The sequence below is a fragment of the Grammomys surdaster genome, unplaced genomic scaffold, assembly GCF_004785775.1.
Source record: "Grammomys surdaster isolate TR1022 unplaced genomic scaffold, NIH_TR_1.0 126313, whole genome shotgun sequence".
NCBI lineage: Eukaryota > Metazoa > Chordata > Mammalia > Rodentia > Muridae > Grammomys > Grammomys surdaster.
The window spans coordinates 10,294,863-10,310,903 of record NW_021621113.1 but is presented as its reverse complement, the minus strand read 5'-3'; the positions used below and the strand labels follow the sequence as shown (position 1 = coordinate 10,310,903).

Below are 16,041 nucleotides of genomic sequence, written 5' to 3'. Positions count from 1 at the left end.
TCCTTTCCTCGCCTCTGGCCCTTTTCAGGCTCACAGATTTAGCTTCTTGCATGATTTGCTCATGGCTACCGGGTCAGAGGAACAAGCACGTCTTTGTAGATATTTGGTCATGATGAACCCGGCCCTATACGTCTTGCTTCCTGAAAAGGTTTGAGGAAAGAGATGGGAAGGCTGACTTGGAGGGAGACAGGCTGACACAGGGAAATAGGGCCTGTCCAGAACATTCCCCAGAGAAGCCCCACCCGCCTGGGAATCAGTCATCCACCTATTTATTCTGAGTGCTCTCCTTTCCACGGAGGGATTTGGCTGACTGGCTTATAGCATTCGGACCTTAGTATCTTTAGTAAATGTTCTCAAGTTGTTCTGTCTGAGGCCAGGCTGTCTCCTTGTATGGCTTGCCGGGCTTTTTGGAGCCTCAGAGGTTTCTGTAACATCACTGTATGTGCTCACAGCTTAGAACGTTTGTTTGTCAGAGCGTTTAGGACAGAAACAGCTCAAGCATCTCAACAAGGTTCTGTAGGGAAGAAGGAGGGACCGTGGGAGTTAGGAAGGCAGGTACCTGGGCTGCTGGAAGGGGAGCTGGGATCTTTTGGAACAATGGCTATAATTATTGCTTGCTCCTCCAAAATTGATAGGACCAGCTGCTTCTCCTGGTTACCAACTGATTCCAAATATTTTCCCTGCCTCAGAGCCTCTTGCCTGTCTCACATTTTCTTTCTTTTTCCTTTTGTTGTGGCTAATTCATTTAGGACTGCACTAGACAGTTGGGCAGGTACTTCTCATCATAAACTCCCAAGTGAATGAATGAGTTTGGTAATGTGTCTTGTGGGCTTGATCTGGCCCGAGGGGCTGTTTTTTGACACCATGAGTAAAGGCACTGTGTGGGCTAGCCATGTGCTACATTCTTAGAATAATGAAAGCAGTTACTAATGGCCAAGGGTTCCCATTGCCACTGTGGGAAAACAGGCAGAGATAGGCTACATCCTTGGCTTGGTGCAGAACCAGAAACTGATGCAAAAAACGTTGGGACTGGTGGAGGCACTAATGAGCTGACATCTTAGATGCAGTAAAAGTTCCCACAGGCAGGGAAGGGAAGGGCTCTGGCAAGATCTAGTCCTGCTCAACTTTGAAGTCTGTCCCTTCTTCCATGTTTCTGTCACCTGACACGCACCTACCTTGACAGACGCCATCCCCAGCTTCCCACAGAAGGCTTGCTCCCAGCTTTCCCATACCTCCATGTTTCTGTGTCTGAACATCTGGACAACGGAGATAGTCTGGGGATGATTTGCTGTCGTGAGGCTCTGAGAATGCTGGTGGCATGCTGTTCTTTGTTGGGCCTTCTTTCCAGTGACATTTCCTGTGAAGAATGCAGAGCCTGGACTGGAGCTGGCCCTGGGGGCCATTTTCATTCTCCTTTGGGTTAAAGAACAAGCTGCTTTGAGTCTGGCTTGTGACATGAATGTTCCTCCTTTGTTGTTTTTTGTTTTTCTGTTTGTTTGTTTGTTTGTGACAGAATTTTTCTGTCCTGGCGGTCCTGCAACTCGACCTATAGACCAGGCTGGCCTCGAATTCAGAGATCTCCCTCCAAGTGCTGGGATTAAAGAAGTGGGTGAACTACCATGCCTAGCCAAATGTCCCTCTGCTTTTTGTTTTTCCTCAGTCCCTGGGATCGAACCCAGGCCCTCATACATGCTAAGCAAGTCCTTTACTACTGAGCTCCATCCTTAGTGTTCTTTTTACTTTTGAATTCAGAGTCTCACTAAACTGCCCAAGCTGGCCTTGAACTTGTCTGTAACCCAGGCAAGTCTTGGGATTGCAATTCTCCTGCCTCAGATTCCAGAGTAGCAGCTATTGCAGTTTTACATCATCAGGCCAGGGTCTGGTTTATGTCTCAAGTAGAGAAAAATCTCTTTCACTCTCTGGTCAGCTCTGAGTCTTTTCTGATCACTGACAAGGTCCTTAGAAGTAGACAGGTATGGTTTTTGTTTCTGTTTTTTTTTGGGGGGGGGGCTTATTTGTTTTGTTTTGATTTTTAAACAGTATGTCTCATAGTGTAGCCCTGGCTGACTTAGACCTGCCAATGTAGACCAGGCTGGCCTCCAACTCACAGAGATCCATCTGCCTACCTCTGCCACCTGAGTTCTAGGCTGTGTCCTGGTCACTGTTTTGTTTTTGAGACAGGATCTTCAGTAGCACTGGCTGATTTCAGGCACTCTGAATGCTGCCTCCCCTGGTGGAATTCTCTGCCCTGTCCAGGCTGAGAACTCCTCTCAGCTCAGACAGAATGTGATTCCTCTAAACATGACTTTAGACTTGCTGGCTGGCCTGCTCTGGCCTACACCCCCCACCTTTCCCCCATCCCCAGGGTCTTCACATTACCGAACACTTTCTCATTGCAGCTCAGATGGTCCCTGAGGCTCCAGACAGGGACCCCACACTGCAGCCTGTGGATCTCTTACCCTCCCACTCAGATACCCCATGGGAGATAGGAGTTCCTTGGGCAAAGAAAACCTTTGAGGTATCTGTCCTTTTATTATTATTACATTTTTATTGTGGGGGGCATGGCACACATGCTGTGGGCACATGTAAGGAGGTCAAAGGACAACTTTCAGGAGTCAGTTCTCTCCTTCCATCACATGGACTCCAGAGACAGAACGGTTCTCAGGTTGTCAGGTTTGGTGGCAGCAGGCTGAGCCATCTCACCTACCTGGAAGGTCTGCATTCTCTCCCACACAGTGACCGGCTCTGGGGACGCTGACACAGGAAAGTGTTTACACAAGTCTTGAGTGAGTTGACCTACTTAATCTGTCTTTCCTTGACACGTGTGTGTGTGTGTGTGTGTGTGTGTGTGTGTGTGTGTGTACAGGCCCCACCTGTTTTTGTGGGGGAAACTTGTAACATCTCACGGGCCATGTGTTGCTTAGGAAGTGGTTTATGAATGCTACTCCAGAATCTGGCTGCTGAGCTGACCATAAAATGGTCTTTATCATTTCAGTCTGGCCACTGCAGCTCCCATCCCCCAAACCACTTTAGTCAGACTCAAATTCTTGGGGGCTCTATCCGCCCCCTCACATTCCCACCCACAAGGCCCAGCATTAGCCTAGAAAGCTTCTATTGGGCCAGGAGTTGGACTGCCACCAATGTCCTTGACCCTTCTCCTCCAGGCAGAGCAGGCAATTGTCCCTCACTGTATGTGCTAGTGAGCTCTGCTGGTTCCTCGGCTTGCTTTTCTCACTTAACACCCTTTTCATAAACACAGTTCTATGTGTCAGTAAAGACCAAGGCTACTTAAAAATGAATCTGTGGATCAGTGCCAGCCCCCAAACTGTTTATTACCAGTCTGAGATAAGGATCTGTTGCTCTGGAACATCAATCAACAGTGGCTCTGAACATGCTCTCTTGCTCAGCTGACATTTCCCTCTTTGCAGTCCTTTCCGGTATTGGAAACAGCACAAAGATTGATATTTTGACAGGAGCCATCGTCTTCTGTCCATCTTTCTCTCCTGTTGCTGTGGAGAGAACTCAGGGCCTTGTCCATGTCTGCTAGCATCCCCCGACTGGGGTGAGCTTCTAATGATGGATGGGAAGCATCAGTAATTTGTGAGCTGGTGACTTCCGAGTGGCACTCTTGCCTCCTTCCTATGATCTCGTCCCTTCTTTCTCGCCTCTCCCTTTTGCGACAGGTTCTCTCTATCATAGGCTGGCTCCAAATTCACTGTGTAGCCAAGCACAACCCTGAATTTCTGATCCTCGCGCCACCACTTCCCGAGGACTAGAGTTACAGATCTGTGCCACCGTGTCTGTTTATTCAGCTCTGGAGGTCAAACCTAGGGCTTTGCACTGTCCAGGCAAGACTCTACCAACTGAGCTACATCCCCAGCCTGTGTCTATAAAAATCAATGACTTGATAGTATAGATCAGGGATACCCTGTGGGTATCATTAACTCTTTCCTGTTGCTGGGTCTTTGTCCCGTCTGCAGGGTTTGGTTACTAAGCAAGCATCTTGGCTTTTTCTCCAACCACATGTTTACTGCTATAATTCCCTCTGTTTTTTTTTTAAAAAAAAAACCCACAAATCTGAGGCCAGAGAGATGGGGAGACTTCTACAGGGACACAAGTGGCAGGAGAAATAGCCCCCCACCCTCAACGTGGGCCTCTTGACCCTTGGTCCCCTTGCTCCTTCCTCCGATCCGCATTGCCAGTCCTACTGGGCAGACTTTCCGTCTCTTTCCTTCGGGATTGTATTTTACGAGGCTGTGAGCACTCTGTACTGTTCTTGTGTGTTGTCTTTTGCAGCCTGAGAGAAATCCTTTTGGAATGTCCTGTGACTTCTCCCTCCAAGTTCCCGGCTTTGTTCAATTGTTCCCCAGAAATTCCTGCCGGGTTGGGGAAGGGGGGTTTAGGGAGATGGGGGGGGGGTGCTGTGCATGAGGTTGAGGAAGGAAAGTTGGCCAAAAGTGTTGAGAGCAAGGCAGCCACAGCAGGGGCTTTTCTTGTCTCTGTTATTGTTACCTCTGTAAATTTCAACCCAGGAGGAGATGGGTGCAGTTTGGGATGCAGTGGAGTTCTAGTCCCAGGCGTAGACAGAAAAAGGAGAGGAGAACACGGAGCTGAGGAGTTCCTGAGGGATGGGTGGGCTGAGGCCTAGAGGGGCCAGGAATGGAATGTGCATCTGGTACACACACTGGCAATAAAAAAAAATGTATTTAAAGATGGGCCAGTGGTGGTGCACGCCTGTAATCCCAGCACTCAGGAGGCAGAGGCAGGCAGATCTCTGAGTTTGTGGCCAGCCTGGTCTACAGAGTGAGTTTTAGGACAGCCAGGACTACACAAGAGACCCTGTCTCCAAAAACAAAAAACAGATAAACAAAAATACCAAAACTCAAACCAAATCAAACCAAAATCCCCAAACTGTATTTGTTTTTCAGACTCCTGGAACTGTGGTGCCAAGTTATCTGTTCATAAAGGACAATACTAAACATTTTTAAAAATAGTTTTGAGACAGGGTCTTGTGTAGTACAAGCTATTCTCGAGCTCCTTGTATTGAACTCCAACCCTCTTGTCTGTGTCCTGAGTGCTGGGATTCCGGGCATGTGCCACCATGCTGAGTTCTTTGAGGCACTAGAGGCTAAGCCTAGGACTGCACATATGCTAGGCAAGTCCTCTACTGACCGAGCACCATCTCCAGGGCTCATTGTAAATGGCTTTTAGAGCCGAGCAGTGGTGGTGCACACCTTTCATCCCAGCACTTGGGAGGCAGAGGCAGGCGGATTTCTGAGTTTGAGGCCAGCCTGGTCTACAGAGTGAGTTCCAGGACAGCCAGGGATACACAGAGAAACCCTGTCTCGAAAAACCAAAAAAAAAAAAAAAAAAAAAAACCAACAACAACAAAAAGTCTCAGTTCTTTATGAAGCTCCTGTTCTAGTAGTATCAAATAGTGAGGCCCTTGGAGATCACATATAAGGTCGGTGGTGGCTTCTGAGGAAATTGTCCTTTTATTTACTGCTTCCTGGGAAGCACCTGTTGCAGGCTTACTCTGCCCTGTTTAGATACCCTGACACTGAAACACAGCGTAATCGCAGCACATGGGAGCCAGAGGTAAGAGGATCAAGACAAGTTCCAGGCCAGCCTATTGAACCTATGTTTGAGTCCAGCCAGGGATACACAGTAAGACCTTGTCTCAAATAGAAAAGAAAGTGGGGAGCAAGGAGAACATTGTTTTGGGGAGCAGCAATCCCTCCTCCAGTTAAACATTGTCCTTGATTTGTCCAACTCATTGTATTTTGGAGGCCAAGTTTTTCTCCCCATTTCTCTCTATTCAATAGAGACAGCAAGATGGCTCAACAGAAGCAAATCTTTGGAGCCTGGAGAGATGGCTCAGTGATTAAGAGCACTGACTTCTCCAGAGGTCCTGAGTTCAATTCCCAGCAACCACATGGTGGCTCACAACCATCTGTAATGGGATCTGATGCCCTCTTCTGGTGTGTCTGAAGACAGCTACAGTGTACTCATATACATAAAGTAAATAAATAAAATTTAAAAGAAAAAGAAAAAAGATGGCTGAGCAGGTGGAAGCATTTACCACCAAGCCTGGCAACCCGAGTTCAATCCCTAGGACCCACTTGACAGAAGGAAAGACATCCTGACATTTGTCTTCTCTCCTACATGTGCCACGGGACTTGTTCATGTGCACAAGCACTCAGATAACCTGGTAGCGTGAGTGCCCCATGAACAGTGCACATTTCAGCAAGTATGAAGGACTTTCTTGACCACCCCCCAAGCCATGCTGGGACCAGCCCACTCTGCACGAGGGAAATAGCACAGCAGGCCACAGCATTGTTCAGCATGCTGTTTCCTGTTTCCATGGACCCTGCAGATGTATGGCTTGAACTGTGCTCTTGAGGGAGCCTTCTGTGGCTTGAGGAGCAAGGAGCCTTCTCGAATATGCTTAGTTTCTCCGAGCTTGTGAGTAGCGAGCATCCACCACAGGGAGCAATTCCGATCAAGGGTGGTGATCCTGTCCCTACATGATATAATCTAATCCCCAGCCAATGGGCAGACTTCATCTGAGCACCTACTGTGTACGGAGTCCTATGATAAGGTGTGGCACACATTGTGCACCCACTGTATACATTTGCAGAGCAGCTTCTCCTTTCACAACGTAATCATGAAGATAAAGAGGGTGGTGTACCCTTCCCAGAAGCCTGCCCTCTGATGAGGCCCGGCAGGCTTTGAAAGCCACTGAGTTCCAGGCACCGTATAGAAATCATTCATACCTGGTCCCTCTGTGCCACAGAGTCCCATTGCCATAAAATGGCAATGTGCTTCCCCTAAAGCGTCACTGTGGTGATTAAACATCTCTGCGCAGCCAGGTGTGTTGGCTCAGTGCCACAGATGTCAGCCCAAGTCCTTGCCGCTTCCTTTCCAGGTACCTGGGAAGGGTGTGGATGGGAGTGGGACCTATGGTGGCCTCACCTCTACTTCTGGCCCAAGCCTAAGTTAGGTGAAACTGAGTCATGGTCTTGAGATGTCTGCATGTTTAGGGACATAGTTTGCTCTCAGAAATAGGCATGCCTCTTTTCACTGTTGTTTTGAGGAAAAGGTTCTCGTAGCCCAGGCTTGCTCGGGATTCTTGATCCTCCTGCTTTGGCCTCCGTGGTTGCAGGTACACACCACTATCTCCAGCCTCTTCCATTGTTTTAAAGGAACATGTAGTCTGTCAAGTCAGGATTTAGTGACTAGTTACTACATGAACAAAGTCCCAGGCTGGAGAGATGGCTCAGTGATTAAGAGCACTGACTTCTCCAGAGGTCCAGAGTTTAATTCCCAGCAACCACATGGTGGCTCACAACCATCTGTAATGGCATCTGATGCCCTCTTCTGGTGTGTCTAAAGACAGCTACAGTGCACTCATGTACATAAAATAAACCTTTTTTAAAAAGAAGAAAAGTCCCAGGCACTGTGGCATACTCCTTTAATCTGTGCTTGAACGGAAGAGCCAGGTGCATCTTTGTGAGTTTGAGGGTCACCTGGTCTAAATAGTGAATCACATCCTAGTCAGATACTTTGTATGCCAATAATCCCAGAGGCTTGAGAAGCTGAGGCATGAAGTTCATGAGTTCAAAGCCAGCCTGTGACCTGAAGCTTAGAGGTAAAGTGCTTATCTAGCATAGAGCCCTGGGTCCATGCAACATGGAGGTGAAAGAATTTCATCCTGTTGGATTTATCACCACCTACTGTGCCTCTCTAGGGGAGGGCCCAGCCCTTAGTTTCTTGCATTCATCCGAATGATTTGTAGTAGTTAGTAGTAACTGTAGGCAGGAGCACTCTCCGGGCAGAGGATCCTGGCCTGTTATAAAGCAAGCCCAGGGCTCCATTCACTCCTCCTCACCTCTGCTTCCTGACTGTGACCAGCTGCTTCAGGCTCCTACTGTTTTCACATCTTCTCCATGATGGACTAAACCACGAACTGTGAGCTAAAACAAATACTTTCTCCCTCTCATTGCTTTTGTTATTTTATCAAAGAAATTAAGACATAGAGGGTTTTTTTTTTGACTAGAGTTACTTTTCTTTGTTTTTGTAATATCAAGAACAACCATCTTCCTTTTGAAGGAATCGAATACATTTAAAGCACTGTACTTAGTGCCTGGCGTATAATTAAGTTAATAAATATTGGCTGGCAATATTAACACACGAGTTACTGAACATCCACGAGTGAGGCTCTAACATGCTTCTGAGGGTGGCAGTGTCGCTGTCATGGAGCACCTGTTGGCTAGAAGGTCATGTCCACCAGCATTATAAAAAGGATTTACTGTGAGCCAGACTGGGCCAGGCGCTGGGATGTAGAGGTGCCCTAGCCCTGCACTCTATTTCAAGGAAACTGGACCATTTTGGAGGTGAGCGTTTCTAGGAAAGCCAGGGGGTAGAGAATGCTCTTATGCCTCAGAGCCAGATGAGCACAGAGCTGGGCCAAGGTGGTAGCTTTGGGGAGCTGCACAGAGGGCTCCCAACCAGGCCTGTTTCTCACCCTAGAGCAGAATGGATTCTGACTAGCTGTGTTCCTGTGACTGTCCATCTGGGGAACGAGAACTGATGGGTGTGGACTAAAACAGCATCTTATTCTGAGGAGGAGAAAGAAGAAAGGGCAGAAAATTGAGATTTTTATATGGTGAGCCCTGGACCAAAGGAGGAATTCAAAATGGGCGTGAATTTGTGAACTCAGTGGACCAGGAGTTTGATGCCTCTGTCCTTTCTCCCTCCTGTCCTTGTGATCCCATGAGGGAGACACTTGGGCCTGTCACCTTCTCTGCTTAACCATAGGAACTTGCCAAACAGAGGTTTCAGCAGGTCACTGTTGCTTCTAAGGGCAAAAGAACACTGGGAGCCTCAGGGTTCTTTCTGCCTTTTTTCAAGCGACCCCCTTCTAGACTCAGAGGTGTTATTGGCTTTCATGTTGCCAGGGAGACAAGGGTGTGTCAGTGATAAGGACCAGGTCTCAAGTTTACAGACATACAGAATTAGGCCTAAGGTGGGCAGAGACTGATGGGAAGCCTAGCAAGGTGGCTGAGGATTGTGGGAACTAAAGTACTGTGTAAGTCACTCTTTGTTCAAACAGACTCTCAGTCCAAACAGACTCCAGGCCTGGCCTGGGACAGGAGCACACAGACAAGTTCAGAGGTCCTTTGATCAGTAAAGTTATACATCCAAACTTTAGATGGAGGAAACAGGTCTGCGAGCAGATGTGAGGCCTCAGCTATAGTCTGGGGCTCTAGGGTTCCTTAGCCAACAGGACCGAGGAGCTGCTAGGTTCCTTACAGGGCTGATAGCCCTGAATTTAAATCAGCTGGGATCTGAGTCCTCAGTGGCTCAGGCAATATTTTCCCAGACATTCAAGGTAGTTGGGGGGCAGGTCCCCTCATTCTAACCCTGTCCAGGCTCCCCCAGTCCAAATGGACCAACCCAGTGACCTCAGGGAACACCTCAGTGGGGCCACCCTCCCTCCTGTGAGAAAGTCTATTCAACACACTTAACACTGCAGTCACAAAGGTCTATGTGCAGAAGGTCAAATAATGCCTGACCCTGGCTCAGTGTGGCTGCACATCTGTTAGCCCAGAATTCCAGAGTTCTGGGCCAGCATAGGCTAAATATGAGACCCCATCTCAGAGGGAAAAAGGGTACTAAGAACAGGGCCCACCGTGTAGCTACAGTTCTGCTAGAGGTAAACTGGAGACTTCTGAGATCTGTGGGCATCACACTCATCCTGCACGTAGTTTTGTTCAGTCTACAGGGCACTGTGTTAGTATTAAACTTGTATCAAGCATGCAAAATTCAGGATCTGCTGAGATGGCTTAGTAAATAAAGGCACTTGCTGCTAAGCCTAATGACCACACACACACACACACACACACACTCATGCGCGCACGCACACACACACAGAGTATGGTAATACATATCTGTCATCCCAGCATCCTGAAGGTAGAAGCAAGAAGATAGGAGTTCTGGGTCATCCTTGGCTACATAGAATTAGGGAAAGTCTGAGCTATATAAGACCCTTGTGCTGGCTAATTTGAGAAAAATGCTTCTATCGATGAGGCTGTGGGCAAGCCTATAGGTCATTTTCTTAGTGATTGATGGGGAGGGACCAGCCTCTTGTGGGTAGGGATGCTTCAGGCTAGTGGTCCTGGGTTCTATAAGCAAGCAGATTGAGCAAGCCATGGGAACAAACCAGGAAATGACACCCTTCCATGGCCTCTGCATCAGCTCCTGTCTCCAGATTAGCCCTGAGTTCCTGTCCGGACTTCCTTCAGTGATGAACAGGGCTGTGGAAGTGTAAGCCAAACAAACCCTTTCCTTCCTAACTTGCTTTGGTCTCAGTGTTTCATCATAACAATACTAACCCTAACTACAACAACAACAACAACAACTGGATTGCTTGTGTCAGGAGTGTCAGCCTGGGCAACTGAGTTGAGACTCCATTTTGCAGGGTCAAAAAAAGGCCCCCCCGTTTTGTCTTATGATAATTTATTTTCCACACTGTGGCCATGTGCCCACTGGACAAAGCTGGCATCCATGTCACCACCAGCCCTCGGGCTTAGGGGTGGGCGCAGGAGCATTCCACCCGGAGCGGATTGCTTCCCAGAACTTGGGCAGACGACCTAAGGAAAAGAACCCATTGCCAAACAGAGGGATCTCTGGTAGTTTTACCCCGGGCCTCTGAGGCATCTCGACATTGAAAGTCTGGTTGTTAGGCCTTTGCTGGTAGCTCAAAGCATTTGAACCTCCCAGGCACTGCAGGGTTTTGGTGTCCCTAGTGGAAGGGACCAAGCAGTTGCTGGCTGGGGGGTGATTGGCAGTGGCCGTGCTGGTGCTGGGGGTGGAGTAGTTGCGGGGTGGGGGGCGTTCTGTTTGGTCCAGGTAGAGGGAGTTAGCCGCTCTTTCTAGGTAGGTAGCCGCCAGCTGAGGCAAGCTCAGCGCTTTGGGGTAGCTGCTGTTGTTGAAAACATTGGTGGATCTGTCCAGGTAGCTGATGCCTTTGATGAGCTGGTCCAGGAAGGTAGGGCTAGAGGGGCATGACGGCCGGTCTGTGCAGATCAGGCAGTGAGGGCTGCTACGATGACAAGTGGGCTTTTTGACCACCTTGGGGCCTCTCATCAGGTGACTTGTCTCCACACACCTGGAGTTGTAGGGGCGGCCCATGCAGATTTTTCCCAAGGGAAGTCCTGGGGAGGCAGAGTTGAGGGACTGCTCCGACTGGCCAGAGGTGCTTGACTCGGAGCCGCTTGGAAGCCTGCTATGCGGGCCCTTGCCGTTGTTCATATTGGGATACTGGGTCCAGCCTGGAGTTCGAGGAGGGAAGGATATGTTGTTGGGTTGGCTCAAGCGGTTGTAAGTGTTAGAACGGCTCACCTGGCGTCCAGACATCTTTCTACCTGGGTCAAGTTTCTGAGATGTGACAACGTTTGGTTGGTTACCTGCCAGAGAGAGAGTCGGATCAGCTCCAGCTCCTCGACACCAACCTCTCTGATCTTCTCTTCCTGGGTTTCCTCTACTTCCCTTTCCCTCTTCTTCCAAGCTCAGGATCTCTCCAGAAAGTACAAAAGAGGGGTCAGAGATGAGAAAAAAGGTAGGACCATCAAAGTGATTGGGACCTGAGGAGGGCAGCAGGAGGTGGCGTAGAGGGGCCTGCCCTATACAAAACATGGGCCAGCCTCTTCCTTGAGCCCACATTTCTCAAATTCCAAAACAGGGACCCCAAAAAGGCCAAAATGGCAGAACCTCTAATGTTGAATGAAATAGAGACAGGCCTTAGATGACACCCAACAGTTAGCCCACATTGGTAACTAGCGTACTTCACCACCCATCCCCCACCCCCACCGCCCTCTGGACCAGTCCTCTGTACTCTGGGCTTTGTCACCTCGTGTCCTACATGACTCATTTATTCTTGCTGCGACATAAGGATGGAAATAGCCATCCATTCTCAGTTGACAAACTCCCCTACTCCCGGCACAAAAGACAGTTCAAAAGTGTCACCTTGGGCTGGAGAGATGGCTCAGAGGTTAAGAGCACTGACTGCTCTTCCAGAGGTCCTGAGTTCAATTCCCAGCAACCACATGGTGGCTCACAACCATCTGTAGTGAGATCTGATGCCCTCTTCTGGTGTGTCTGAGGACAGCTACAGTGTGCTCATCATATACATTAAATAAATAAAATCTTTAAAAAAAAAAAAAAAAAAAAAGTGTCACCTAGCCGCATATTGAGTTCAAAGCCGTCCCAGGTTACTAGTCTCAAACCTTTCTGCCAAACCGTTTGGTTCTAAACTCCCTAACAGGATGGGATTTCTTTCTCTACCCGACAAGAACAGAGAGCAGAGGAGTTTCCACTCTTTCTAGTCCTGAAGTAGACATTTTACTCGAGACTAAACCTGGCCAGGCAAAGACAGGCCTCCTCCATTAAGCCCTGTCCTGTCCCTGGGTAATGAAGTCCCTGTAGTTTCTTCTTGCCCCTCTTGGGTCTCCGATATGGGCCAGTCCACCACCTCTACTGGGAGTCTCCCAGACTGCTACCAGCTCTGCCTGACTTCTGATATTTGTTCAGTACCAACAGAGTAGTGTCTGAGCCCGCCCCACCCAAGAGACAGCTGCAAATCCCTCTCCCTGCCGTGGCCCCTCAGCTGCCCTTGTCTTTTGGGTCTAAAATGGGTGGAATGTCCTGGCCTCTTCCCTGTCTGGCCCAACTCCACCTCAACCCCTACTCTAGAAAAACAAAAGACAACTCAGGGCTGCCCCAGCTCAAGCCCCCTTCCTTTCCAGGTCCCTGGGACCCCATTTGCCTGCCGTGGGGCCAATTCCCCTCTTACCCTTTCTCTTAGGAGGTAGATGACATAGACCTCCCTGGCTCTCCACTGGGGACACCCTCTATCTGCCGCTCCAGACTGCTGGCCATGTCATAGAATCATGGAATCCTAAGGCTGTGAAGGGCCTCCTGGGGTCATTCCGACCAGGCCCCAGCCTCTGAGGCAGGAACTACTAGCAACCTGCCAAGACAGATGGGCCCAATTTTTGAACCCAGACTAATGTGGCTGAGTTATTTTTGCTGTTGCTGTTGTTGGTTTTTTTTTCTTTTCAGTGTTCGTTGTCTTTCTTGTGTTGAATTAATAGAACTGCTCTAGCCCAGACACACCTCTGGCTGGCTATACACACCATCATTTACCCTTCCTGTTGGGCCTCCTCCAAGGGCTGTCCTATGGGGAACCCATTCTAGGAGGCTGAGAGCAGGCAGCAGTTCTCTGTAGAGTACCTTCTGTGTGTCAGGCTTGGGATGGAGTGTGAGGTCTCCTCAGGAACAGGTCTTGGTGCTTTTTTCTGAATCTCATGGCCCCAACTGGGCCTGGGTTCCCAGGACTCGGCCAGTGAGCGAGTGCCGAGGAAATAGCCCACGTCCTCCCCTGAGATCTCGTAGTATTTCCCAGGAAGAGTGTCTCTCCACCCCATTTTTCCTCATGTTGAAAATACAGTTTTGCCGGGTGGTGGTGGCACACGCCTTTAATCCCAGCACTTGGGAGGCAGAGGCAGGCGGATTTCTGAGTTTGAGACCAGCCTGGTCTACAGAGTGAGTTCCAGGACAGCCTGGGCTACACAGAGAAACCCTGTCTCGAAAAACCAAAAAAAAAAAAAAAAAAAAAGAAAGAAAGAAAGAAAGAAAGAAAGAAAAGAAAAGGAAAGAAAAGAAAAAGAAAAGAAATACAGTTTGGTTCTGGGTGTATCTGGTGTATTGGTTTCTGACTGACTGCTACCTGAGCCTGGCAAAGAGAGAGGAGAGAGTCTGGTCAGCTCTGGCTCCCTCCCTCTCTCTGATCTTTTCTTCATGGGTTTCCTTTGCTTCCCTTTCCCTCTTCTTCCAGGCTCAGGACCTCTCCAGAAAGTACAAAAGAGGGATGAGAGATGAGGGGGAAGGGAGGCCCAGCAGAGTGTCCAAGACCTGATAAAACATGGTCTTTGCTTGTTCAGAAATTGGGATTTCAGCCCCAGCACCACAGAAAACAAAAAGGGGGAAGACTGAGGCACAGCTCAGTGGTATAGGGCTCCATAGGGACATACAAGACAAATTCAAATGCCAGCACTGGAAAATCAATCTCTCGCATATAATGTGTGTGCACTGCGCGTGTGTACAAGTGTGTGTGTATGTAGTATGTATATAATATATATACTTTGCGTGTATATATATAATGTCTGTTAATATATATACTCTTACTCTATACATATATATACTATATAGCCAATACTTGTATATAATATGTACATATACATATTCTATGTATGTGTATCAGTGTGTATATACTATATACTTTATGTGTTTACATGTAGTATATATAATATATACTTTATATGTAATATATGCTCTATATGCATATATATTGCATGTCTATTGTATGTTATATGTATATAGTGTATATATAATATATACTCTATATATGTACAGAATGTGCGATATATAATATACAGACTGTATATGTGTATTGTATATACTTCTTCCAGACTCCCAAGCTTACTGAAACTTAGAAGACCACTAGCTACCATGTCCTCTCGCTTTTTCATTTTGTTTTCTGTGTGTGCTTACATGTGGGTACGCACACGCCTTAGTGGCGATCTGAGGATAGCTTATGGGAGTCGCTTCTCTTCTTTCACCATGTGAGCACCAGGAATTAATCTTGGGTCCTCTGGCTTGGAAAGCAAGCACCTTCTTCACAGAACTATCTTTCTGGCCCCCACATCTTCTCCATTCAAATCCTCTAATTAAACATTGTATCCAAAAAAAAAACAAAAAAAACCCCATTGTATCCACACTTGGCACTTAAGTCAAGCACATACACGTTACTATGCTCAGCAAGTTGCAGATGACAGCAGCTTTTGTGCCTGATGGCTTCAGTGTCTCTTCCTGCTGAGAGGACACCGATACTTTGTAACCTTCCACAGGCTTCTGATCCAGGACACTGAACCTTGACCTAGAGCCTCTATTAAACAGACAGTTCTATAGTGGATGTCATCATCAGAGCATAGCAGACACCACCATCTCAATCCAAGAAACTTTCACGACCATGCCTGTTGATGTTTCCTCACAGAAGGAAGGACAAGGGAAAGTCATCGGACCCTCACCCAAGGATTCAGCCACACTGTCCTGTGCTCCTCCCAGCTGCATGTGATTCTGCCCCAGGAGTGTGTGGACTTGGGTGGAACTAACATACACAAAACCAGAAGATTAACTCAACAGAGGACACCATACAGACAGCCATGGGAGGTCACTGCCAATGCTGGAGTGAGATTTTTCAGCGACATGGCTTTTAGGGGGTGACCCACACTCCTGTAAGTCAACCCTCCCCCACGCTTCTATAAAAGCCAATCAACCAATTGGCTCATCAGTCTAACCTTGGATGGAGTTGCTTCTATTAGTTGGTCATTGGTACTCTATCTAGGATGAATAATGTTCAAGTCTCCCCAGGAGACATTAACCCATTAATTTACCCAAAGTTGGATTTTACCAGTTGCCTCTCAAATGTTCATCCTGAATGCATTCCTTCCGTCTGGAACCCTCCCCCCCCTTTCTGTGACTGTGTGTGTTTGTACATGCTCATCTATGAGTGGATTTACATGTTCATGTTTGCGCATGTGTGTATGTGTTATTGTGTGTGGATGCATGTTCATATGTGTTTGTGCATGTGTGTGTACATGTGCGTGTGTGAGTGTGTACATGGCCATGTGTGAGTGTGAGTGTGCACATGTTTGGGAGCTGGAGGCTGATGGGTAGATGTCTGGTGTTGTACTCTGTCACTTTTTTGCCTTACATGTTTTTAGGGCGGCCATCCCACTGAATCCGAAGCTTATAGGTTTGTTAAGGTCACATGACCAGCAAACCCCAGAGATCCTCCACAGTGCAGGGACTCTGGGGAGCCAGGCCTCAGTCCCTCATTCTTGCAAGGTCTTTACTGATAGAGACATCTTGTCAGACCCTCTTCCCCTTCCTCCATCATTGATGGCTCTGACGGTT

General features: G+C 48.1%; 1 protein-coding gene across 1 annotated transcript; it reads right to left on the bottom strand.

The window, feature by feature from the left end:
- Positions 1-10,503: 10,503 nt before the first annotated feature.
- On the bottom strand, positions 10,504-12,923 carry LOC114614118. Its single transcript, XM_028759564.1, has 2 exons — positions 12,857-12,923; positions 10,504-11,471 (listed from the first exon to the last, which is right to left on the bottom strand). The coding sequence occupies exon 2, from the start codon at positions 11,419-11,421 to the stop codon at positions 10,573-10,575; it is 849 nt and encodes a 282-aa protein (XP_028615397.1). The 5' UTR covers positions 11,422-11,471; positions 12,857-12,923; the 3' UTR covers positions 10,504-10,572.
- Positions 12,924-16,041: the final 3,118 nt, after the last annotated feature.

What these genes read in the sequence shown, in the direction of transcription:
- LOC114614118 (XM_028759564.1), bottom strand. Translation starts at nt 11,421, where the DNA reads ATGTCTGGACGCCAGGTGAGCCGTTCTAACACTTACAACCGCTTGAGC.